The 26,017-nt window shown below is 43.2% G+C and overlaps 1 protein-coding gene across 16 annotated transcripts in view; it reads left to right on the plus strand.

Annotated features, from left to right (window-relative positions):
* The window catches only part of PATJ (PATJ crumbs cell polarity complex component), a 147,002-nt gene extending 124,022 nt beyond the window's left edge, over positions 1 to 22,980 (plus strand). For 11 of the 16 annotated variants that reach the window (XM_030455275.1, XM_030455278.1, XM_030455279.1 and 8 more), the window contains 11 exons: positions 2,429 to 2,512; positions 4,528 to 4,721; positions 6,677 to 6,824; positions 7,636 to 7,722; positions 10,646 to 10,763; positions 12,084 to 12,124; positions 12,392 to 12,514; positions 13,627 to 13,731; positions 17,102 to 17,205; positions 18,862 to 18,985; positions 20,239 to 22,980. In XM_030455275.1, the coding sequence (XP_030311135.1) occupies positions 2,429 to 2,512; positions 4,528 to 4,721; positions 6,677 to 6,824; positions 7,636 to 7,722; positions 10,646 to 10,763; positions 12,084 to 12,124; positions 12,392 to 12,514; positions 13,627 to 13,731; positions 17,102 to 17,205; positions 18,862 to 18,985; positions 20,239 to 20,385 (1,275 nt within the window). In that variant the 3' untranslated portion in view covers positions 20,386 to 22,980. Of the gene's footprint in view, positions 1 to 2,428; positions 2,513 to 4,527; positions 4,722 to 6,676; positions 6,825 to 7,635; positions 7,723 to 10,645; positions 10,764 to 12,083; positions 12,125 to 12,391; positions 12,515 to 13,626; positions 13,732 to 17,101; positions 17,206 to 17,698; positions 17,909 to 18,861; positions 18,986 to 20,238 lie in introns of those variants that run through there. The other 5 variants (XM_030455282.1, XM_030455287.1, XM_030455284.1 and 2 more) reach the window with 4 other exon arrangements.
* The last annotated feature ends 3,037 nt before the right edge of the window (positions 22,981 to 26,017 follow it).

Genomic DNA, 26,017 nt, shown 5'->3' on the forward strand with positions numbered 1-26,017 from the left:
ACAGACCAAACAGGAATGTACCTTCTCATGCCATATGTATTTTTAGTGCTAGGTCTGGCTTCTAACACATGCAGGAACTGCAGGGTAATACAGAGTTGTTGCCTCTGCAAACAGATGATGCAGATTGTCCAAACTGATAATGTCTGGTGGTTCCTGAAGCTGAGCTTTAGGTATGTGCTGGTTTGCATTCAGCAGTGGAGCTCTGGGAAGAGCTGGTAACTCCCCTCAGCGACCATTTTTAAAGCAATCACAGATGTGAAACTAAGAAATAGGATTTAAAGCATTTTTTTTGAAATATCTGATTAAATACCATCTGAAAATGGTTGTTTTGCCCACCTTGTGTACATGTCCAGCCTCCTGTTACATGGTCACATTGCTGTTTTGCTGCAGCACCTCTTGTTCAGCCACTGCTCTGCTGTGTCCTTAGTTGAACGTTGCTGTCTTAACAAGCTGGTTGATATTTTGTGTTATCTCATTGGCCCCTTCTGAATGCCTTCCTTTGAAAAAAAAGGGAAAGTGAAGGGTGCTAAGGAAGTTTGAAACCACAGACTCAGCTTTTTCTCAGAATTAACCTGCTATCAGCCTCAGGTGATAAAATACACATCACTATCACCCTCCTGGCTTCCTCCCAGGCAAGTCTCCTCTGTTTAACTTGATCATTTCTAAACCAAAGGTAACCCCCCCCAAAAAAAAACCAACCCAAAGCCAACCAAAGGAAAAAAAACCACAACAAACCAAAACCCCACAAACAAGAGAAAATCTAAGTCACACAACAGGCTTTGGGCAGTGCTGCTGGGATGGAGGTGCAGGTGTTGCTCTGTTCCACTGGTAATTGCTGTTTCCCTTACTTCAAGAGAACCCTGCGGTTGCCTGTGGTGTGTGTATATATACTTAATTTTTTTTTTAATCAACCCATTCTTTTGATTTTCTTAATTACCTTGGTACACAGCTCGTAGTACTTTGCCTTGGTTTATGGAGATTGCAATCTTGTTTCCCCCAGCTGGGACGCTTGTATCAGCTGTAATCCATTTGTGATGAAAATCCTTCAGGCTTTTTTTCAGTGCCTGGTGTGTATGTATCAAAGAGGAAGCTTGTGAGAGTGGTGCTGTGCTCCAGCAGCAGCAGAGAGGCTGTAGCTACAAGTCCACATCATTAAATAAGGTGTAGTGGGAATGAAAGACAATAATGCTCTCAGTGTTGTCTTGATCAGAGTGGTAGCTTAAGGGCATTTGAGTTTTCTTTCTATTCAGCGTTCACGGTGTGCGCTGGGAAAGGACTGCAAGGCAACAGGGGGAGGGGGGGAGTTAACTTGGTGATGAGAGATGTAGCATCTAATGGTGTTTGCAAAACACCAGGGTACTTTGTTCTACCCCAGCAGCTTTTTCCTGCTTCAGGAAGCCCCTGCACAGCAGGGCTGGCAGCCTGAAGCCTCGTTGCTTTTTGTTGCGAACTCAGTGGAAAGTCTTCTCTTTGACTTGCACATCAAACTGGTGAAGGAACTTCACAACTGTAGCAGTTTTGGAGGGTGTTTGTGTCAGAGAATGGGTTACCTGATACCTGCCTCTCTAATTGAAAATCACCAGAGTCATTTTAATGCTCACAGTGAAGCCATTTCTGGGTCTTGGCTGGGGAGAGGAGCACAACTTGCAGAGCAAAGCGGCCCATCCTGTTAGCTGTCAGGACTGCAGCTCAAGCACAGCAGCAGGATGTTCACCTATTTTTTTTTTCAGGGGGGAAAAAAAAACCCACCACAAAAAGCAGAAAGAAACAAACCAGAACAATGCAAAGGGAAAGCACCAGCCAGAGAACAGTATGTTCTTTGTAATGCTTTTTCTTTGGGGACATCTATTGCTGGCAATAAGATTAAATCACTGAAAACCTTCCCTGAAGCTACATCTGCCACTGCCTACATTTTCCAACCTCAGTAATAAACTAACATTTGCCATTGTTCCTTTCTTCTGGATTTCATTTCTTACAGATTTAACCAGCGCTATTTACCACAAGGCATTCAGTTCTTGCTTAAAGCTGAGTTCTATGCCAAGTCCCTAAAAATATTCATAGCTCCAAAGAATCTGGTTTTAAATAATATCATAAAAAGTAGACGATATTAATACAGTGGTTCACACTGAGTTCATGTAGTGATGGTGCCAATGTATAAAAGTGATGGAAGCCAAAGAAGCTCTAGACAAGACAAGTGGTGAACAAAATCCTTTTTACCTTTTTACTGCTCATCTTTACTACTACTTCTCATTTGGCCCATATGGTAATTTTCTTATCCCAAGATACCAAAAAAAAAAATCTGTAAGTCTGTGTTCCAGCCTTGCTTATCCCAATGGGGAGTGGAGAGTGGAGCAGAGTGGGCTCTGTGGGGTGGGTTGTGGCTGCCTGTTTGGGAGGGAAGTTTCACACCACCCCCTTCTTCCCACAGGATGCCATAGTGATCCATGAAGTTTATGAAGAAGGAGCAGCAGCCCGAGATGGCAGGCTTTGGGCTGGCGATCAGATTCTGGAGGTAAATGGATCTCTCCATCTACGTGCTTGTTTGTGTCTTTGTCCCATATCTCTGTGCTCAGTGCAGCACCAGTTTCTGGTAGGAGAAAGGGAGATGATCACGTTGGGTCCGTACGTGAAGCTTTCAGTCCCTGAGAACACCCCGACAGAGTCCCGTTTCCTTCTGTATATTCGTATAAACTGAAGGTACAGATTGAGAATATATTAAATTTAATTGAGCAAGGCAGCTCTCGAATTACACAGTTTAGCTGTCATGTCCAATAGCTCAGGATTATTCATCTGTTTAATTTTTCATCAGGAGGCCTGCACCAACCACCCCCCCTCCGCTTCCTCCGCAAACCGAGCGGTGAGAGGGTGAGGGTGGCCACGCATCCCTGCCCAAAACCATCCCCCAGCCACAGCTTATAACCCCAAGGAACACACAGAATTATTTCTGCCAGCACACTTTATGTTTTTTCCCCTCAGACAAGCCCGGAAAGCGAGGAGGGAAAGGGTTAAGAGAGAAGTGGTGGGCTGCAAATGAAACTTGCGTCAGGCAGGGGTTCAGCAGCTGCTTCCAGCCTCTCGCTGTCAGATCAGGACAAATTCCCAGCATGGCCATTAAGGCTTCGGTGTGTAGGGTTAGAAAAATAGCAAGGGGTACTTGGGGAGTTGTCTTTACAGCTCTTGCATGGAAAATATTTTTTTTTTAGTGCTAAGGCCGAGTGGTGTTTTCGTTTTATAAAAAAAAATGGGTATTAACAGAGCACAATAATTAGGGGATAAAAATGGGGAAGCTTAATTAATTCTTCTCTGGCCCAACAGGAAAGTGCTAATGTTTGTGTGCCATAATATTGTTATTATTTCAGCTTTTAAAAGCTGTACTAATTAATGAAAAAGATGACTGAATTAGTTTCAGATTCGTATGATAAAGCACATGTAGATGCCTATATCAAGAAAAGAATCCTGAAAAATACGTGCAGAATTAATACAATTAATATAATGACTGTAGATAAGTTTAATTATCTCAATGTAAAATTAAGTAGTTTTATAATTTGGCATATCTAGAAATAAGAAATCTTTTCATTGCTTTAAAACTTTCTGTGGAATTGCATTAACCTTGTATTGTTACTCAGCTGCAGAATTAGTAAAAAATAATATAATGACTATAGATAAGCTTAATTATCTTAATGTAAAATTAAGTAGGTTTATAACTAGAAATACTGAGAAATCTTTTCATTGCTTTTAAACTTTCTATGGAATTGCATTAACCTTGTATTGTTACTCAGCTGCAGTTCCTTCCTAAAGAGACTTCAGAAGTATTTAAGCACCAATATTTTTTGGTATTAAGAAATAAAATACGATTTTTGTCAACAGAATATTGGCAATCACCTTAAGAGGTGTCTGTGGATGAGGCTTAGTGAAATTAGGAAATGAAGTTTCAAGTTTCAATAGTTGAGTTTTCTAATACTTTGTGCATTCAATCCAAACTTTTTCTGATATTACTGAAAGGCTCAAACGTTTTCAGGTTACTGGAAGAGAAATGCAATTGAGTGCTCAGGAGTGGTCTTGTGTGCCATCTATTGGAACAAAGCAAAATAACCACTTGCCATGTCCTGCCTGGGCTTTGCCATTGCCATTTGCTCATGGTTCTGATCTCTCCTCTCCTTGGCTTGGCCCTGTTGTTCAGAGAAGGAACCTGAGCAGTGAGAAGGAGTGGAAGCTCAAAGGAGCACATCCCTCTTTGTCCAGTCATAAGAAAGAAGCAGTGGTTTAGGGTCCAGCTTGTGAAAAGCAGGGAAGAACACCCACCAAACTTACACACAGAAATGTTTTGATGATTGTGGTTCACTCCAGGTGGTGGCACAAAGGCCCAAACTCGCTACCCAGGAGCTCCCGGCCGTCTGGAAATGGGAGCACTAAATTAGAGTGCCAAGGGATGTCAATGTGATAAATTTGCCCTGTCACACAAGGGTAGGGTGTGATGAAAAGATCATTTGTACGTGTCATTTGGAAAGCAAACACTGATTATTTCAGGTGAACGGGATCGATCTGCGGAGTGCCAGCCATGAAGAAGCTATCACTGCCCTGAGACAGACGCCCCAGAAGGTGCAGCTGGTTGTTTATAGAGATGAAGCCCATTACAAAGATGAAGAAAACTTGGAGATTTTCTACGTAGATATACAAAAGAAAATGGGCAGAGGATTAGGGCTCAGCATAGCTGGGAAACGGTAAGAGTGTCTCTGCTTGCACTGCACTTTGAGTAATATTTTGCTTTTTTGCCTTATGGGCAACTGTAGCCATTGAATGGAATATTAAATAAAGAGAAAACTCTGCAAGGAACAGAATTCTGTATCTAAATATCTTCAAGGATGCCATGGGGCTGTGGTCCTGGCTCCTCTATCAGAACAACGTTGGCAGAGTGGGGCCAAGTGGGCACATGAGGGGCCAGGAGCTCAGTGTTCTGCTGGCCTCAGCATAACTGTGTCTTGGGGTTTGGAAGCTCTGGCCATGGTTTCTCTGGTTTCAAAATGGGAGGAGAAACCTTCTGATTTCCAAATAGCAGCACGTGCCTTGGGAAATGGATTTGGGAATTAGGGCCAGATCCTCCTTGGATACAAAGGAACTGATGGAAGGTAAGAGGCTGAATTAGACCCAAATCCTGACCCATGTCCAAGTGACTGCACAACATCACTGACAGCAGCTCTGTGAGCACAGATACAATGAGATACAATGGTAGGTAACAGCAGCTTAATAAAATGTGACTTTTTACTGATGTATTTCTAAACCATTGCTAGTAGATCATTCAAACCAAGGCACTGCTAGATTGAATCTTTCATTGCTAGAAGAGATTTACAGCAGGACACTGGTGAGGACTCACTCAGTGTTGGTTCTCAAGAGTCATATGGTCTCTCTTCAGAATTGCCAAAAAAAAAAACCAAACCCCACATTATTTTCTCAATTACAAATCATCATGTCATTATCCTGGCTGTGTCTGGTCAGTAAAGTTTCTACAGCAGTTTTTACAAGAGTGGCAATGTTTAACCCAGGTGTTCTGAGCAGATTGTAGGTTGGGTAATTAATTTAGCTTATGTAAATTACCCTACAGATGGTAATCGCAGTCTCCAGCCCTCCCACTTTTGTCTCTGTGCAAAACTTACTGTCCTATTGCTAAGTGCTTTGCTTCTGGGGATTCCCACCTTGGAGACAGCTCAGTTTCCAAAGTTGATTAAATGATACCCTGCTACAATTCAGGTTGAGAAGTGTCATGTCCTGCAGATGTGCAGGATGCCAAACACCAGACCTTGGCTCTGCTGCTGTCAGAGCAAATTCAGGGAGCTGGGGCCAGCACAGAGGGGTCCTGCAGTCCCTGGGAGGGGACTCCCCTGTGATAAATAAATTGAGAAATAAATAAATACAAGGGGCAGTGGGCACAAGTTGCTCCTGGGGAGATTCTGATTGAACACAAGAGGAAAATTTTCATCCTGAGAAGAGTCAGACACTGGAATGGTCCTACTGAGATGGGAGATTCCCCCACTATGGAAATTTTGAACTCTCAGCTCGATGGGGTGCTGACACATATCATATCAACATTAATATTAGAAAGGTTGGACCAGGTGATCCTTGAGGTCTCTTACAACCTGACACTCAGTGAGTCTATGAAATACATTCCCCCCATCCATGTGGCCTGCCACAAAGCTGACTGTTCTGCTGAGTAACTCATGGGCAAACTATAAAGTCTTTTTTGCAGGTTTCTCCCTGCTCTTCTGTTGGGGGCTTCCAGGCTTCTAGAAAAGAAACTGAGCTGAACCTTTAGAGGGAATATAAAAATAATAATAATGAGTTTGCATAATTCATATCAGACCCATCAGGAGATAGTTTAACTCCAGATCTTAGACTGTTCCTTGGGTTTTTATTCATACAAATGGTATTTTTTTCATGCATCTGGATGGATGATATGATCAGAACTAATGGTTTACGGGAAAGACAGTATTAAATATAGCAAATCCTGCCTTGGTTTTAAAACTCCTGGATTTTTTATACTCAAACAGTTGAATGGGGTGTAAAACCAGTTCTTCCTCTGCTCACAGGTTCCTTTTAATGTCTCTTAAATGCAAGTAATCTAAATTGGTCTCCCAAAGAATACTGGATTGTGTAATTAGCCATATGCTTCTTGCATTGTTAGAAATGGAAGTGGAGTGTTTATCTCTGACATTGTTAAAGGAGGAGCTGCAGACCTAGATGGAAGATTAATTCAAGGAGATCAAATTTTGTCTGTAAATGGAGAGGATATGAGAAATGCCTCACAAGAGACTGTTGCCACTATACTTAAGGTGAGTACATAATACATTTGAAGATATTGAATTGCAGTTTCTGACACTAGGCAAGGTAATTATCCTGAAGTGGTGTTTACACATATGCAGGACAACTCAAACTGATTACCAAGACAGGAGTTTCTTCTGAAATAACTTGGGGAGATTAATTTAAAATTATCTCCACATGCATATTTACAAGTGGGATGATGTGAAGTGGGGAAAACAAAGGCACATGTGGCATTTAGGCATTTATTGGAAAGCATAACTGTATTTCCTACATTAGAAAAATATTTGGAAACCTGGGAGTCACAGTTTCACATTGCTACATGAGATTTCTTGTGCTCTGGAAGGGAAAGGCTAATAATTTCCTTGCTTTTTGCATTCAGGTGGCCAAAAGTTGACCTATTTAAGTATTGGAAATCAGTGATGTGAGAGTATATTATTAAGTTGAATGCATATGTGTTAAAATCATCACTTTTCTGCTGCATATGTCCACTGAAGTGGGTTTTTTTTTAGGAAATCCATTTCATTAATGTCCACTAGAGAGTTGGGGGCTTTTTGGTTATTTTTCCTGAGTAATTGGCCATCTACAGCAGGAAGATTCTTCCTTCCTTCCTTCAGCAACCAGGATGAATCTTCAGGATAAACCTTAATCCAGGGAGGGTTACTTTTTGTATTGTCTACACACAAATGTTAACATTTTGAGCATTCCTTGTGGTTTTCTTCAGGGAGCTGTGGTGCAGAATATAAACATAACTCTCTCCAGGAGAGCATGAAATATTATATTTCTACTTAAATGCTGTACATTGTGGGGTTATTTTTTTCCAAGTGTGCCCAAGGCCTGGTGCATCTTGAGCTTGGGAGATTGCGAGCTGGATCGTGGCTGTCATCAAGGAAAACATCTGAAAACAATCAGGTTAGTGACAAATTCATCCATGTAAAGAGGAGCTGTGAAGGGCAAGGCTCAGGGACAGAGCAGCCATCCCAGAGATGCTCAGTGCTGAGGACGTGGAACAGAGTATTTTATTGTAATAATTTTCTGGGCTGAACTGCAAAGTAAGGGTCAGGCTGAAATGCTGATGAAGCAGAAGAGCTGGTTAATGTACTTTTTTAGTTTAAGGAGTGTCCTCTTGAGACAAGCCAAAAATATATAATTTCTTTCTCAAATGATGATGCCCTGAGTTTTTTTTAAATGTGCCAAAAAAAAAAAAAAAAGCTGTATATATTTTCTGCAGCCGTTTTGTCAATCAAAATGAGCTAATGAAACTGAACTGTATCTTTGCCCATCTTACAGCAGAACCACATGAGAGCTGCTTTCCTCTCAATGAAAACACAGAGCAATTTCCTGCTTCACTTGCTTTTCACCTGAAGCGAGGACAACAATTCATTTTTCAATCAGTGCAGGGCTTTTCCCCTCTGCCTCCCAGTCAGTTCAGGCACTGGTACTGTTTAGGTTAAAGTCCAGGTACTGCAAGGGAGAAGAACGAGGGAAGATGACTCAGAAAAACCTTTTTTAATGGGTTTTCCATCTGAAGACCAACTGCTTCACTGTGACATTTAGGTTGCCAGTGTCCCTGAGAGAGACACACTCTGTGGCTGCTGCTCTGGAGAATTTTTCCCCCTCTCTGCTCACGGGCAGCTTTTGGTGACCCAGGGGACATCACCCAGACATCATCTCCCCCTCACACTGATGTGTGAGCTGGCAGGAGAGGAATCACCCCTGTGGGATCCAGCTCAGCCACCAGAGATGCTCAAAGGACTTGGTTTTGGAAATGGAGAAGCTATAGGAGGCTTAGGGGGGATGTAAGTTAAAGTGGGAATGCTTTGAAGGAGGCCAGGAAGAGAAGAGGTTTGTCCTTGATGTCGTGCATGAACAACCCAAAAAGGGTGCCAGAATTGTAGTCATGTGGGGTGATTTAACTTTCTGAAGGGCAGCAGCAATGCAGCCTGCTATCTGGGTGGGAGAGGTGTCAGGGAGGGCTAAAGCCATGCAGGAACAGCTGGGGCAGTAAGCTGAGCTTTAGAAATCACAACTAAATACAACTGGAGAAGCATCTGCACTGCATGCAGCAGGCAACAAGAAATGAAAGAATGTAGGAAAATGATACTGATTGCATTAAGTAAAGACAGCAGCCTTGAGCATTGCTTCTCTTTGGACATTTGTATCAACAGCAAGTCTGAGCAGGAGCGATGGAATCAAAAAGTGCCAATTAAAAATCACCCACCCACCCAGTTTTACTGTGTAAAACTCATGTCTGAAAGGGAGGCAAAAATGCTTGAGTATCTACTGTGAGTCTAGGTAAAAAAAATCAGATCAGTGGCATTTCCCTTCTTTTGTAGCATAAGAGGCTTTTACAAGAGCCTGGTGATTTCTGCATTTCTTTTAATACAAGAAATCTACATTTCTGCTGTTATTGCAGAGTCATTTGAGAGCCATCATCTCCCTGTTCATAAGTGACTTGGTGATTCTGAAAACTGAATGTTTCCCAGCAAAACCCTTCCAAAAGTTATAAAAAGTCTTGGCAAATAATGCAGCAAACCAGCTTGAATGATTTGCACAACTGTGAGCAAATCAATTTTAGAAGCCACTGGCCAAGAGCATCCAGAACTTTTGTCCTCACTTGGCTTTTTTCTTGGTCCATTGCATACCTTTAAGGATGGAAATAGGAGCCTTGTGGGGCAGGACAGAGTTTTCTTTCATGCCCGTTACAAATTACATTAACTGACCCAGGAATTGGCAACTCCAGGTGGAAATTGTGCTCTGCCTGCTGTTCATCTCTGACAGCTGCAGGCTGGTCAGTCCTGGCAAACCCTGCCAGAGCTTTTGATTCACCTCCTCCTGAGTTCAGAGGGAGAATGTTCTGCTGTGGATGGAGAAATACAGACCAGGCCTTTGTTGTGTATAAGGCAGCTGACTTATGAAAAGATCTGGCTCTCCAGAAATCCTGTTGTTCAGCTTCCTAAATTGATAATGATGTTGCCTCCAGGGGCAGAGTCTGAAGATAAAGCCCAGAAATGGAGAAGGGCTGGAAATGGATGGCCAAGAATAGGTACCATGCACAAGCTGCTGTCCTTGGAGGCTCTCCCTTTTCATAGAATCATAGAATATTTTGTGTTGGAAGGGACCTCTAAAGGTCCAACCCCCCTCCAGCCAGCAGGAACACCCCCGACTAGATCAAGGTGCTCAGAGCCTCCTCAAGCCTCACCTTGAACATCACCAGGGATGAGGCCTCAACCACCTCCCTGGGCAACTTGTTCCATTTTTCCACCACCCTCATGGTAAGGAAGTTTTTCCTACCATCCAGTCTAAATCTGCTCTTCTCTAATTTCAAACCATTGCCCCTCATCCTATCACTCCAGGCCCTTGCACACAGTCCCTCTCCAGCCCTCCTGTAGCCCCCTTCAGGGAAGGCAGCTATTAGGTCTCCCCAGAGCCTTCTTTTCTTAATATCCAACCTAAACCTCTCCTGGCACAACTTGAGGCTCTTTCCTCTTGTTCTGTCACTTATTCCTTGAGAGCAGAGTCTGACCCCCCTGGCTCCAACCTCTTCTCAGAGAGTTGTAGAGAGCCAGAAGGTTCCCCCTCAGCCTCCTCATCTCCAGACTGAACACCCCCAGTTCCTTCAGCTCCTCCTGGGCAGACTTGTGCTCCAGACCCTCCCAGATTTATTGTAGTTTCCCCTTTGGAAATGAAGTCAGAGGGATTTGCACTTGCATGGCCTTGGTGGTATTTCCAGCCTGGTTGGCACAGGGCCCAACTGCACCCATACTCTGCAGGAACTGCTTCAAAGTTAACTTTTGGGTTCAACTCATGGGTTTTGATTTATTTTTAACTGCAGGTGAGCCAGCAGAGTGTCCATAGCCACTTCCACCCTGCTCTTGCTCCAGTCCTCTCTACCTTACAGAATTTTGTCAGCACGAAAAGATCCTCAGCAGATGTGGCTCAGAGAAACTCAGGTAGGAGCTGGGCAGCTGTCAGAATCACTGCGTGTTATTTGCTTTATATTTGTGTCAGTTTAAAAGCGAAGCTGAATACTTGACTCTGGTTTTCCTACTCACTCTCCCAGCAGACGTACCACTGATATTTTAAGACCCAAACACTTTCCAGCAGATGAATTATTTTTATGTCTACTTGTGGAGCAATGGCTCCTCTATTTTAAAGGCAGAATTCCTCTTCCTTGCTACTCCCCAACATCCTCCTCAGAGGCTTAGCACAAGCAAGGTTCTCACCTTAGAAACAGTTTTCTCAGGGAATAAAGCTGCCACCACTTCATTTATATCTTTGTTGCTCTTGAGTGTATAAAAGAGGTGTTTGGGAATGAGAGTCATGATGCTTAGTTTGCAATTTGCAGATTTAGCAAGTGCTAAATTTCTGACTTGCAGCAACTTGTGGAGAAGTTGGTGGCCTTTACTCATGTCTGACCCTGGACAGAAGTAATTTCTGGACAGAAGACATTTCTTCTGCCAGTTTCCCTGCCCTGCAGGAGGTGTTTGGCTTTTTTGGGTAGTCTGCACTCCAGGCAGGTATCACACGTGGTGGGGAGTAACACTCATCTGTGGTATTAAGAATCTTTAACTTTTGAAAGAGACTTACTCTGAAAGACTCTTAAAATAGTTCAATTAAAGATAGAATTTGGGGGTGGTAGAGCAAAGCCCAGGCTTGACTATGCCATCAGCTTGTTAGGCTGTTAAGTCCCAGTTTGAATGATTACTTTGAGGTGCCCCCCCCCCCCTTTTTTTTTTTTCATCTTATCTTGAGTGCTTTTAAATACCCAGTAACTAGATATATGCCAGCCAGACTTCCTGGCTGTCTGTTATTTACTAATACAGCATAAATTAGAAGAGGAACTCAGTGGAGCTTCGGCAGCCTCAGCCCAGCCCTGTACCCTGCCCTTTGTGACAGGGACACTGTGATTTAGGAAGAGTCAGCCAATCTTGAATTGAGGGAGACCCACAACAGGGCTTTTCTTCAGGCCAGCAGAGTGCTGCTGACCAATAGGTTGTGGTGAGCAGGGGCTGTGGTACAATGGGTGTCCTGGTGACACCCGTCAGCCGTAGCCATCGCATCCACATTCATCTCGGGGTGAAGCAGAGATCCCCCCCCTCCTCCTCCTCCTCCTCCTCCTCACGTGAGCACCACTGCCTGGTTTGGCACAGGAGAGCTCTGCTTCTGCTGGGTGATAACTCAGCAGCAAGGGACCATTGTCACCTGACAGTGTTATCTCTTAATTATATTATCTCTTAATTACAGAAGCTAATTGTTTGTTTCTTTATTAGCAGGAGGAGATACGGGCCCAAGGACTGTGGAGATAATGAGGGTCAGTTGAGTTATTTGCTATCAATTCAAAAAGCTGACGCCTTTAACTGAAATTGTGAATATTTGTAGCATATCTCAGAAGTAAAATTGCATTATTTATCTTTGCAGTAGGTTGTTAGATGTGCAATGGGACCTGCATGTGGGAGGATGTTTGTCTCTGTCAATCCTATTTTCTCCTCATTCCAAATGAGTCCCTTTTTGCTGTACCCTGAATATTGACCTTGAGGAGTTGCTTCAATTGCAAATGTTTTGTTTTGCTTTGTTTTAGGGACCAAATGATGCTCTTGGTATCAGTATAGCAGGAGGGAAGGGCAGTCCATTAGGAGATACTCCCATCTTCATTGCTATGATCCAAGCCAGCGGGGTGGCTGCACGTACCCAAAGACTCAGAGTGAGTACTGAGGCCATCTCAATATTCCCTGTCTCCTCTGCCATGTGTCCCACAGAGCAGGAGCCTCAAGCACTCTCCTCTATGCCATCACTTTGATAATGTCTCACAGACTATTCTATCTTTTCAAAGCAAACAAAACCCCCAAAAAGAAAAATTAAATCAACCCAAACTTGCCCTTTTCTTCCCCTTCTGATTATATTGCATCTTGGGGTGCTCCCAGTGGCTGCCCACATAGATAAGTAATATATAAAGTGCATAAATGCATAAAAAATACATAAATGCATAAAAGTGGTCTTTGAATGTCTGTGTTCTGCCAGCCCCAAGGAGGGCAGCAGCAGGTGCCCAGGAAGTCCCGAGCATCTCAGGGACTGCAGATTGGGCCTCATTTAGAGCTCAAACCAAGTAGAAATGAGGTCAGAAGATAGCTGTTCATTCTCAAGGCCCTTATAAAGAAATGCCAAAATAAGGCACCTGCAAGGTGTGGGTTTCTAGGGGTGACTGTGAGGAGCATTTTAGGTTGTGCAGAGAGTTTCAAGGAATTATTAATATTTAGAAGACCTTGTTATGCAGCTCCACAGGAGTGCTTTTGCCCCTGAGATTCCTTAGTGCACCCTGCTATGTCCATGCCACCTCTCTAATAGAATTACACACCAGTGCTAAGTGCCAGGGTCAAGATCATTTTTATGTAGAAGAAGAAGAATAAGAAATCATTTAGGCTAATTAGATTAATATCAGAAGTGCCTGCTTTCCTACACTGCATTCAGCACCTATATACATAATCTATATTATGAACTTGTCTGCACATATGGACACAAATGAATCCTTTCTGCATGGGAGGACAGCAATAAAAGTATCTCTCTGCTTGCAAATGGAAATAGTAAAATCCATCTCTTTTTTTTTCTCTGATGGCATTGTTATTTTTTTAAAAAACAAACAATTTGTGTGTGCTCTGAAGAATGGGAAATGATCAGTAGCAATGCAGAAGCCTCACAAAAGGGATCCTGCAAAAGAGAAGCATGACTGTGCCGTGCCAAGTTCATGAGGAATTTTAAGCATTCTTAATTTTAATTTTCCCTAATGCTAGTAATTTTCCATTACTGTTGTACTTTCAGGTTGGAGATCGGATTGTCAGTATTAATGGGCAACCTTTGGATGGGCTGTCTCATGCAGATGCAGTTAATCTACTAAAGAATGCTTATGGGAGCATTATCCTGCAGGTATGGTGATAAATTGAACATGCAGCTGCACGAGGGTAGATAAATGGCATTCAGGAAAGAAAAAAAACAACAAAAAAACCCAACCCAAACCCTGAGCATCCCTGGCACAAGGCATCACAGAATGGCAGGGTGCTTGCTGATGGGAATTACACCGAATGAAAGCAAGAAATAATTTTCATTCAAAAATTCTTTACTGCCACTCAGACAGGCTGTGAGCACGATCATATAAAAGCCTAACAAAGAGAACAAAATAACTTGTTGCTACACATGATAAATCAGCAAGCTTCCAAGTCGTTGTTATTTGTTTGGTTTTCTAATTAGAAGTTAACTAGGAACAAAAAATTCCCTGTGTGTCTCTGTGTGCACACCTGTAACTAGACTGTGACCAAACTGCCCACAGTATGCATTTCCTTCTTCTTGAAAGGGGGGAGAAGAAAGAAACACTCCCAGCATTTAGTAAAAATTAGAGCATCATCATTAAGACATGAATGGATTCCTAGAATGGATTATTCTGCAGGTACTGAATAATAATACTGGAGAGAGGAAACTGTGTTATCACTGCCACATTTCTCTGTTAGCTACAAGGAGGACGTGTTCTGCCACTTTGCTTCTAATTGCTGCTTGTCACTGTATTCATCTGGAGTTTATGTTTGTGGAAAGAAATGGGAAAAATACTCACCAGAGAGGATTCAAAATACCACTCATTTGCAGAATTATTGTAACTGGAAAACAAGCTAAAGACATAGTACTAAAACCTACTCTAATTTTCTTTATCACAGCATATTGGCTTGGAACACATCTCAGTAGATTTTTGCAAGCTTCTTGCTTGCATTACAGTAAAAATGTGACTATAAAAAATGGGGGAAAAAAAAAAAGAAATAATACACTTAGTTTTAGTCTTGCTCATTCTTTGTTTAGTCTGACCATGAACTGCTGACCTGGTAAGTGAGGAGCCAGTTCCAAAGCAGATGGTGTATTTGTGTAGTTCCCTTGAAGTCAAAGGAAATACACAAATAGACACCAGCTGAGGATTTTCTGTTAAATTATGGTTATCATATTGTTACCAGTGTTGAGTAATTTCACTTTTCATGTCAACAATATTCCCTGAATAGAGAATTAAGTCTTGTTGCAGAACCTGAAATTGCTAATTTGAAAGCTGTAATAGAGAGTATTCCACCTCATCATGTATTTAAAAACATTCCTGATGGAGCACACTGTCACTGTCCACACTGTGGACTCTCACATGAACAAAGAGGTTCTCCTAGAAACGTCTTTGGGTTTATCACTTGGGTTTTTTCCTGCAGTTTTGCTGTCTAGCTTAAAATGAGTGATGTTCTGATAGAATGGAGTCTATTTTCCTCTATTAAAGAATCTCTTCTGTGAAGGTGGGATGTTATATTTTAACACCAGCAGGGAGTAATGTTGAAGCCCTGCTGTGGGGATGTGGTTACCTCCTGTGCCAAGCACAGGTACTTCTCAATCACCAGATTGCTTTTATTATTTTTTTTAAACCAAATCTAAATGGAATAATCCTATCACTGTGATAATCATGACTGATGTGTCATTAAGTAATTCTATTTATTATCAGGTTAGGCCACTTCATGGCTAACTGCTTTGAAAGGTCAGATAATTGAGTTCAGTGGTGTGGAAAGGCTTATTATGGGCACGTCCTGGGAAGGATGGGAAAGGAGTTTGCAAATGCTGTTTGCAAATGGGAGATTAAGGTCTCAGGGGAACAATCATCCCTTTCGGCTGTTTTGATGCTTTGGTTTAATTTAATTTCTTGTCTGCAGGTGTAGTAATGAGATAAGGGGAAGCTTTTTTACAAGGTTCTTGAACTCTGATACGTTCTTACTGCCAGCTGAAAGATTTTTGAATATAGATTTGTTTTGCCCTCATTTTATTTAACAACAAAATATGACAAATACTGGCTGGCACTCTTACCCCTGCTGCAAAGGCAAAGCAAACTTAACAGTGTCTTTGCTGGCTGAGCCAGGTGCAGATATCTTGTCTGCTGGACCCCTTCATTTAGGGCATCTGAGATCCTGAGTCTGCATGAGAACTAATCTTCCTTCCTAGAAAATGCTACCACCCTCTTGGCTCTGAGTGATTAGAAAGCAGGGAAATATTATTGTGGAAAAATTGGGAGCATTCATTCAAAACAGGGGATTTATAGAATGCATTCTACTTTTTTTTTTTTTTTCTGAAAAGGTATGTTACCCATGCACCATGTTCACAGCAAGCAGTGGGAAAAGTACCTGCTAATTTTGATAAAATAAAGCCATAGATAGCTAGAGGAAATATTGAAAATATACTTACTGGGTTTTTCTCACTCTCTCTGAGCCAGACCCCAGTCTAGATGATAAACATCAAGCAGAGAAGAATATCTCTTTAGCAGGAGATGGAATTAGGGGATAGCCATGGCAGGTAGTTGTTAGGAAACTGCTGTCCTTTCAGCTGGGAATATTTAAAATCCAAAATACTTCATGGTGGTTTCCTTGAAGTTTTTCCAGAAAAAAACAAAGCAAAGAATAGGAAATCAGCATGCCATGAAAGGTAAAAAAAAAAAAAAAAGCTGGAGTGGGCATTGACATTTGGTATTTAATAAATCCCACTGGGCCTGCAAGGTACAAGCTTCTGTCCTGATGCAGCTAAAACCTGGTGAGTGACAAATCCCAGAGCTCAGCCTGCAAGTAACTGGTTTCCCATTGCTGTATTTGTGACTAACCCATACCACATTGAGAGGATTCCTTCCAAAAGCCTGAGCATGTTGCTGCCTCACAACCTGTCCAGATGTCATTAACTCCATGAATTACTCTGTGGTGACAATTTATGGGGCTTTCAGAATAATACAGGAGCCAAAATTTGGAAGGTGAAGAATCCAGGAACTGCAGAAGAGCTGAAACCAAGGATTAATTTCTTCCCCACTCCACAAACAAACCAATCTGAGGTGTTTCGTGGCCCAGTAGACCCTTGGATGTCCATTTTATTCAAGGCTGAGGTGCTTTCTGGGTGTGTACTAGAGGTGTGTACTAGATACCTTGTTCTGCCTCCAAGACATACCTGTTTCCTTGACAGAATAACCTCTTTCTCTCAGTTATCCAGAAAGACTTTTCTGCTCTGCTCAACATCTGAGTGATAGTTGTGGAGAGGCAAGAAAAAGCTTCAGAGCAAACCTCCAGAAAAGTGACTTCTGTTATCTGAAAGTATTGAAAAAGGAAAAAATTTGGGGGAGTAGAACTCAGGTTTGAAATTTACTTGAAAAAAAGAAACGTCAGTGATTGATTTGCCTAATTTACTACACAATTAGCCAAGATGTCTTTGATACTAAGTGAATACACATAGTGCTTCATTGTCTCCTTCTGTTTAGGTTGTGGCTGATACCAACATCAGTGCCATTGCTACCCAGCTGGAGAGCATGTCAGCAGGATCCAACCTGAACTCTTCTGCTGAGCATCCCTCTGAAGATCCTGAGTAAGTTTGTACTTAGTCTGCAAAACTGAGGTGGATTTCTGTGCCCCATGCAAGGGAAGAGCCTAGGGTGGTGAAGGGGGTCTGTCCCATTGCTTTTCTCTCTAATTCTCCATCACCTGGAAAAAAATAACTGATTTTCTGCAAGCTGGGTATGGACTTGTGCCCATTGTCCTCTGCTGTCAGAATTTGCTTCAGTAAATAAGCACAAAATGTGTTTTCAAGCACTGGTTCTGGATATGTAAAAAAGAATAATCTCTGCTTTCCTTTCTAATGTTTTATGATCTTCCTGGTCTGTTGGCTTCCTTGCCTCAAAGGAGCTGTGCCTGTAGCAATTTGAAATAATCTCTCATTGGCAGACCTAAGGCAAGAGGTGTTAAAAAGCCTGGTATCAGAGAGAAATATTGCAATGCATGTCCCAGAACTAACTTTATTTTTAGAATCCTTTTAGCTTTACAATTTGAAAAAATCTGATTTTAAAATATTCTACTTACAGCACTTCTCTGTGGTGATGGAAGTTAGAGACCTACCCCTCCCATGGCCATGCATCCTTCTCCATCGTGTGCTTTTCAGGGCATCTTAGAGCATTCCAGTTACCATTTTGAAATTCATTTTATCTTTATTTTGGTTCATTAGCTTCATTACATCCTACATTTTCCTTCTTAGGATTCATTATATTTATTTTAAGAAGTTGAGCTGCAAGTTGCTGCCCTGCCTCTGGGGTTTTTAGTCCAAAAGTCAAGCTATTCATGCTGCATTTGCTACTCTTACACTGTGAGATCCTGTTTTTATTGCTGCTCTCAAAGGAGAATTGCTTACTTCACAAAAAGGATTTGTAGTTTCTTTTCATATCAAAACAGTGAGGAAATATGAATGTAGAAGTGGGAAGCCAGATTAGGTTGGGGCATGCAATCATTCTGTCCTAAAGAAACAGTTACATATCAGTCACCACAGGCTACACCTTTGCAGAGATGGAAGCTGCCAAACAGCTTTTTGTCCCTGATAATTCTTTCTAAATCTGTAGAAATTAATTTTCTAAATCTAAGGTGTATATATATATTTATGAGTGCTTTAAATTCCACCACAAATCTTCCTTTGCTCAGTGTAGACAGTAAAGCCCCCGAGGGGAGTTGAGGCTCTAAGGGGAATTACAGGGCTGTGGGTCAAATCAAGGTTGTTAGAAAGAGCCCAAAGAGGCTGCAGGAGAGCTGAGACTACAAACACAAGTGTTCCTAGAAACACAACTGTTCCTGGCTGCACCCTGTCCATGAGGCTCATTCTTCTGAAGTCATAAAATAAAATGACTCCGTGAGGGAATTGTTGCAGTTGCTGCTCACACGGACTGAAGAGGAAAGCTTGGCTGGTAAGAAAGCAAAGTCTCCATATGTGCAGCCACTGCAGATGAGGGGAGTTTTGCTTCTGTGTCAGCCAGAAGTGTTCCTGTTGAGCTCTTGCTAAAACCAAACCCTTGCAAAGGGAGCAGCTGAGGCAGAGGGAGCAGCATCCCACCTCTGGGCTGCACGGGAGTGCAAGGACAGGAGTCGTGGTTTGGGACTGTATGAGAAACTTGATAAATAAATATCTCTGTAAGTGTTCCTTCTGCATAAAGTCCCCAGAGACAGACTTTGCTATTCTAAGTGATATTTATTGTGTTTTCAGAGCACCTCAGCCTAAGATTATTGCTTTGGAGAAAGGCTCTGATGGACTGGGATTTAGTATTGTAGGGGGGTATGGAAGTCCCCATGGAGACCTGCCCATTTATGTCAAGACTATATTTGCCAAGGTATCTTTTTTTGTTTTGTTTTCTCCCTTTTTCTCTATTATCTTTAAAAATAAACTTAAGATTTGGCTTGGTTAATACATTATCTAGTCAAAAGCAATATGTGCAAAGTATATTGTGAGTAAGTGGACCCAGAACTCCCAGCTGTCTTCTCAGTTTATATTTTATATTACTGATGGCTGAAAAAGATACTTTATCTCAGCAAAACTGCTCTGTGTACTTGGGAAACTTGTTTTAATATCCTAAAATATTTATTTAGCAGTTTTCTATCTGTAAATCACAGAAAAAAAGCCTTCCAAGAGATCTGGAAGGCACTGCTTTTCCCAAGGAACCAGAGAGGAGGCAGTTGCAGAGATGCTGTGTCTTTGGGGCTGAGCTTCTGCTGCAAAACCAGCAGTGAGCTCCTGGGCTAAACTGGTCACCTCGATGAGAAAACACCCCAAAAATGAACTCCCTGTACCTGTGGCTTGGTGATGAGTTGGTTTGTCCATCAGTTCTGGCTTTAGTTACTCTCCTTTGCTTCCAGCTTCCTTCCCTTGCCTCTACTTCTGCAATTCCAGGGCTGAAAACACAAATATTTGGTCTTTTTACAACTTTTGGGTGTTAATATGGGAATATATTGTGTCTTCAGACTGATGCTTAGATCTACAAGTTTCTAGATGTGAGCACAGCTAAATCAAAGCTAGAATTTGCTGCAGTCACTGGTGGGGCCGTGGAGGAGAAAGAGACACCATGAGCAGACCTCTGGGTAGGACAGGACTCAGGATTTGGGTCAGAGAGCTGCACTGAGGCCTCTGGAGGAAAAGAGCCACTGCTGAAGCTCTGGTGGAGCTTGTCAGACCCTTCAGTGGAGCCCAGCTCCATCTGGGGCTTGGGGCAGCTCCCAGGCTCTTCTGCTGCACCAGTTCTGCCCTCTCCACATTTTAATAGGTTTCTCAGCACCAGGGCAGGGGATGTTTAGATGCTGCTTTAACAAACCCTCTCCATAATCCTAAAAAGCCAGAAGCAGTCTTTACACCTCAGCTTTTTCAGGGATGAGCCAGTTCTCCTTTTCCCAGGGTGCATCACCCAACCCGTGTGCACGGTTGGGCAAGTGATGGGCGATCAGCTCTGTCCCTTCCCATGGTCCCCACCCCATTCTGGTGGGATCTTCAGGGTTGCATCCCTCCTCATCCCATCCCATCAGCATTTGGAGAGATGGTGAGAGGGCTCCTGGGGGCTGCCAGCAGCTGACAGTTTGCTTTGCCCTTGGGCAGGGAGCGGCCGCGGACGACGGGAGACTGAAGCGCGGCGACCAGATCTTAGCGGTGAACGGGGAAGCTTTGGAAGGTGTCACTCACGAGCAAGCTGTAGCCATCCTGAAGCGCCAGAAAGGAACTGTAACGTTAACGGTGTTGTCGTGAATGCCATTGTACTTGCAGAGATAAATGTGCCATCTTTTCAGCCCATCAGCAGAGCTGTTGTAACACCCTTCAGCCCCGAGCGGGATGCAGAAGCAAAACCGAATCGGTGTTCACCCCACTGCCAGGAAGGGTCGTTGAGCATCTCAAGCTTCATTTAGCCTCCTGCATTTATCAACCTTTCTCCCCACCCTCCCCTGCTTCTGGTAGCTTTTGAGGTTTCTCTGGACAAGTTTAATTAAGAAACTTCAAAGAACAATATCCGTTTTCCTTTATTTATACATCAGTTTATCCCCGAGTAGCCTGAACCCCAGTTCCAATTGCTGAACCTGGAATCAGTTCGCACACAAAAGAGAATTCAGATCATCAACTGATCTCATCTGATGAGCAGAAATAAATGCCGAGTGACTTGTCATCTCACTCATGATTTACTTATGCTAATTGTCCTTTCAAGTATGCCAGAAAACATTAGCAATGTAATTAAATTACCACTGTTCCAAATGATGAAATATCAAATTCTCCTCTGGGAAATTATTTGTGCTCGGCACAGTAAGGCTGATAGTCAAATGTGAACTTCTCATGTTTATCTCTTTGGGTAGGTCTATGCAAGTTAGTCAGAGGTAATTACTGTGATGTGTCAATTTGCAGCCTTTAGCATGAAAAATAAACTAGGGGAGAGGGGAAATTTTTTTTTTTTTAAGGCTTTTAAAATGTTTGAGCCTTTTCAGATATTTAGGCAGCATGAACAACAACAACAACAACCTATCTCGTTCTGTTCTAATTATATTTTTAAAGAAGAAGCAACGGGCTGATGGATGCCAGGCGTGTTGCACACAAAGGCAGTTGCTGTCGTGCCAAGTTGCAGCATAATTGTTCATCCTGAAACTTTAATGAAGACAAAAGTTTCCTTCAGCAAACTGATCCTGCAGTTCCAGGCGTGACGGTGAGCTGTCCCTCTGCACCTTGTCTTCAGGGACAGATGGAGCCAATCCAAGCCAGGAAAACGTTTTGCATTTCCAGGAGTCTCCCCTGGATGGGGTAGTGCAGGAAGAAGCTTTCAAGGATGACAGAGGATGCTTCCCCCTGGGGGCTGCTGGAGTGGAATTTTGGATAACACCAAATAATACCTGGTGGTGGTGAGGTGATGGCTGCAGAAGGCTGCTGTGGCAGTTTGAGGTGATGTCCTCCTGGGAACAGCTGCTGTGCCCACCCTCCCCAGGGCAGAGCTTGTGGATGGGGGTTCCTCAGCCCTTTGGACCACTCAGTTGAAGCAATCAACTCTTTGTCTGGTTAAAGCTGAGCCAGGTGGGAGCATGCTGAAGGTCCTGAGGGAACTTCCCAAGGTCTCTGAGGTGGAGATGGGATGCAGAAACATTCAGCAACTTTGTTACATGGCACAGCCATTCCTGCAGTGATTATATGACTGTAGCCTTAGCAACTGAGCAAATTAATTATTGACAGTCCAAGTCATTGTGGTTTAATCTCCCAATCCAGAGGAACAGCAGGGTATAGAAGAGGCAGCTCGCTCTGATTTGGACTATTTGGTGTCATTTATAATGAGGATGTAGCTGAGAGAAACGGAAGAGGCTGGGGGAACAAAACTGGCTGCTCATTTTACATGAAAAATCCCTGGAATGAAATGGAAAGAAGATTCAAGATCTGTTGTACAATACCTGAGCTGCACAGAGTTTGTGATGAGGCACAGGAACATGTACTGAAGTGAGATGGACTACGCTGGAACAAGCCAGCTGTGAGTAGCTCTCATGGGAAGAGTTTTCCTTATTGCATTGAAACATTTTCCTTAATTTTAGGTGATCACAAAGTGCATTTAGTCTGACGGAACCATTAGTGGGTGTTCGGTCCATAGTGCCTGCAAGAGACTTCACATTTTCCATGGATTCCTTCTCTCCTATTTTGCTTTGCTCAAGTGGAGTATTAGAGATCATAAACACACAGAAATAAATCCAGATGTAGCAAACTGGAGAGTTCTTAACAAACTGCCTTTGGTTGCAAAGGTACCCGGGTATGCAGAAGTTAAAGGCAGGTGGGTGAAACGTGGAGAGGTGCCCTCAGAACTAGTGTAGGGAATTTGGGATCAAAACATAAGGATTCCTCTGCCAGATCATGTTTTTAGCACCGCTGCATTCCTACCTAAAGATGTTGCTACATATAATCTATGAAGTTTCCCAGGGCTATTTATTTATTAGCCTGTTCTGCACATACCTGTTTCATACACATAAAGAGTAGAATTTATGGACTGAGATATTTTGCACTTGTGATTGCTCAGAATGAGAGAGAACATTATCTGCTTCTTGTAATTTGCACTTTGCCTGTTGAGTATATTACTGCCAAAAATTATATTGCAACTAATTGATAATCCAGGAACCCTGTGGAGAGACGTGTGCTCTATGGACAGGACCAAGGCAGAGAATTAAATTTGCATTACTCTTGTCTGGGCTGAGGTGTTCTGGTTTGTTTAAAACTTTATTTCTGTGCAAGGGAAAAGGCAATTAGACCTCCTGATTGTATGTTTACGTAGATCAGTAAAATGAGACATTTTATGACTTCAAAGATTCTAAATAAAGCTCCATTATGTAAGTAGTTGTGTGCTTATTTGTTTTTGTTTCTTTAAGTCACTGTTAAAATGTATTCCCTGAGATGTCTTTGCTGCTCCAAGCAGTGCTGATGATGGAGCAGGAGCTATGGCAGGCTGTGGTGACAAGCAGCTGTGGTGACAGCCAGCCAAGGCTCTCAGCCCAGGCAGGTTCTGAGTGAGATGATCACAGGCACCCATCCTGTGCACATCCATCTGGACACTCCAGGTACCCATCAAGGTGGCTCCAGACTGGTAAGTTGTCTGGGGAACACCCAACAAAAATGGCTTTAAGAAACTGAGGATCTGGTGCCCAGAGCAAAACAAAGGGGCCAAGTGGTCATTGTTGTGACAGTTTTTGGCGTGACTTGAATCCAAGTCAACAGGAGGTGGTTACAGGGGGAGCATCCATACTACAGGCATCTCACAGCCCCTCAGAGCTGTCACTCACCACCATGGCAGCTCCTCTCTACCCGTGGGAAGGGTTCCTGTGCTTCAGCTTGAGGACTCATCTGCCAGTGCCTTTTCTTTTAGAAGGTCCATGTGCTGTTCTCAGTCCTTCCCTCAGCTTCCTCACCTGGAAAGATGGAGAATAACCTGCAGGTTGCAGTGACACCACCAAGGACAACCCTGACCTCATCTTATGGCTGTTGCATTTCTTGGCTGACTCTGCAAAGAATGGGTGAAGTTACACCAATGCTAAGACTTCTTCCCAAGGTTGTAAGTTCTTGTGTCCTCCCCACCTCATGAGCTTTCCAAGGAACAAACTCCATCCAGGCATGGTCCCTGCAGAGCTGGTCAGTGCTCAGGCAGTGGTGTGGGCAGCAGGGCAGCCTGGAGGGATGAGTTTGTACTGCATAAGGAATCACATTATTGCCTCTAAGTTCCCTGTAATTAATCAAATGGTGATTACCAACCTGGAAATCTGACACATACAGCTCCTGTTCAGGTAATATGCTTATGGTGAGATGGAGCAGTTAATGTATCTTCACCTGAAAGAACTGGAATGAATTAATTTAACATTACACATGTATAAAACATTAGTTTTTACAGTTGTGCTGAGCCCTGATATATAATTCCATTATCTTTCTCCACGGTTTCACACCTCTGCATCCCTAATTTTGCTGTATTTACAGTCTGGTTGAACACTTGTCATGGTTATTGTTTTTTTCCTTTTTAGCAGCAATGGGCAGTTTGTTCTCTGACAGACACAATCCTGTGATAATGGGACCTTTTAGGATGGAAAAAAAAAAAAAAAAGAAAAATCAGAGATCCGTGTTCTGCAGCCTCCCAGAGAGAAGGGATAAGAGAATCACCTTGACTTTGCCTCCAGCCTTGTCCAGGTGGGCTCCAAGGTCTCTGCTGCTTTAGCAAGTCTGGGAGGGGGAAGGGTGAAGCAGGATTTATTGCCAATTCCTGCACCTAAAAGAAAATGCACAGTGGCAGCAGAAACCCCTGTTCATTCCTGATGGCTTTGGGTGCTGTGCCTCTCTGCTTAAAATGACTATCTCATCCTAATCAATGTGACCAAAAAAAAAGAGGAGGTCCTGAAAGGTCTCATTTTTCCTGAAGAAAATGTGCTTTTTTGGGAGGGTTACTTCTTTGCATTTTCAAGGGGAATGGTCTTGTCTGTCTCAGAAAGCCCTTTCTTGGTTTTTTTTTCTATTCTCCTTTTTTTAACATTTTGATGTGCAGCTCTGAGGGGCCATCTGTTGAAAACAAAGTTAAGTGTAGAAGATGGGTTTCTCCTAGTGCTCCAGGAGCTCCTTTGCTCCAAGGTGTGGTTTATTTGTGTTCAGCAGAAAAGGTGCAGCAAATAAATTCCCCAAAACAGCAACAAACCCTCCTGCCCCATCATTAACAAAAAAATATTTTTGTTTTGTTTTTTTACAGCCTTGTTCCCATTGGATAAAGGACACTCTGGACACTTCTGTGAGGCAGTGTTGCTGGAATGCAAACTCAACACAGATCTCCCCATCACAACCAGGACAAGGTTTGCCCCACTCTCCACAGAGGTGACCCCCTCACTGGTGTGTCAGTGGTCCCTGCCCTGGGGGATTTCTGTCTGAGGAACTTCAGCATGTGGGATTGTGCCCAGCAGACAAGTTTATTCCTTAGTTGAGTGGTATTTTGGCTGTTGCTGCCCATGTGTTGTTTAACCCCCTCTGTGCCAGACATCCTCCATGCTGGGGTACCCAATCCTGGGTCTTTGGGTGACACCTGGGTGCTGGTGGCATGGTCCTTATCTCCTTTATGGCCAGAGCCCACCCCACCAGAGTTTTGAAATCAGCTCTTCCCTTTCAGACCCAGGGCTTGAGGATCTTGGCTTCATTTAGAATAGTTCTCTCATCTTCCTCAAAACGGGACCATAAAAACTTAAGAGAAATACCTGCCCTTGAAAACATAATGTTCCCTATGAGTATTTTCATATATTAAGAAATCACTCAGTATTTTTTTACCCTTTTTTCATCCCACCCAGCAGCCTATGGGATGGCAGTGTGTTCCTAAGCCCCTTGCACACAGCTGCCACCAGCCCATGGATGTCACCAGTGCAGGACCAGGGGATGTCACCAGCACAGGGGCTTGGTGAATCCTCACCAAACAGCTACAGCCACGGGCTGGGGACCCCTGAGCAGGCCCCAGCTCCCAGTGTTGCACTTCTGCTGCTTTTTCTGCTGAAATGGCACTAGATGGAGCAATTGACAAAATATTCTGTTTCTGCTGCCTTCAGCCTGGGACTGGTGGCTCATTCAGAGGGGCTTGGAGGATGCTCAGTCCTCTCAGCCTCAGCAGGGTAAGCAAGATTCTGAGCTTTTCCCCTGCAAATAGGTGGGTGCTGAGAAAAGGATGAGACACTTGGGGACCATGAGAGATTTCTAGGGAATAAAATCGTGGCCCATCTCACCCCTGCTGATGAACTCTCTCCTTTCCTCCCTCCCTCCCATGGGGGCTTAAGGCCAGGTTGGCCCCACAGACCCCAAAGTGGAGCTGCCTCCCATGTGCCCCACACTCTGTCCCTGCAGCAAATCAATCTGCCTTTGC

Source organism: Calypte anna, chromosome 8 (genome assembly GCF_003957555.1).
Source record: "Calypte anna isolate BGI_N300 chromosome 8, bCalAnn1_v1.p, whole genome shotgun sequence".
NCBI lineage: Eukaryota > Metazoa > Chordata > Aves > Apodiformes > Trochilidae > Calypte > Calypte anna.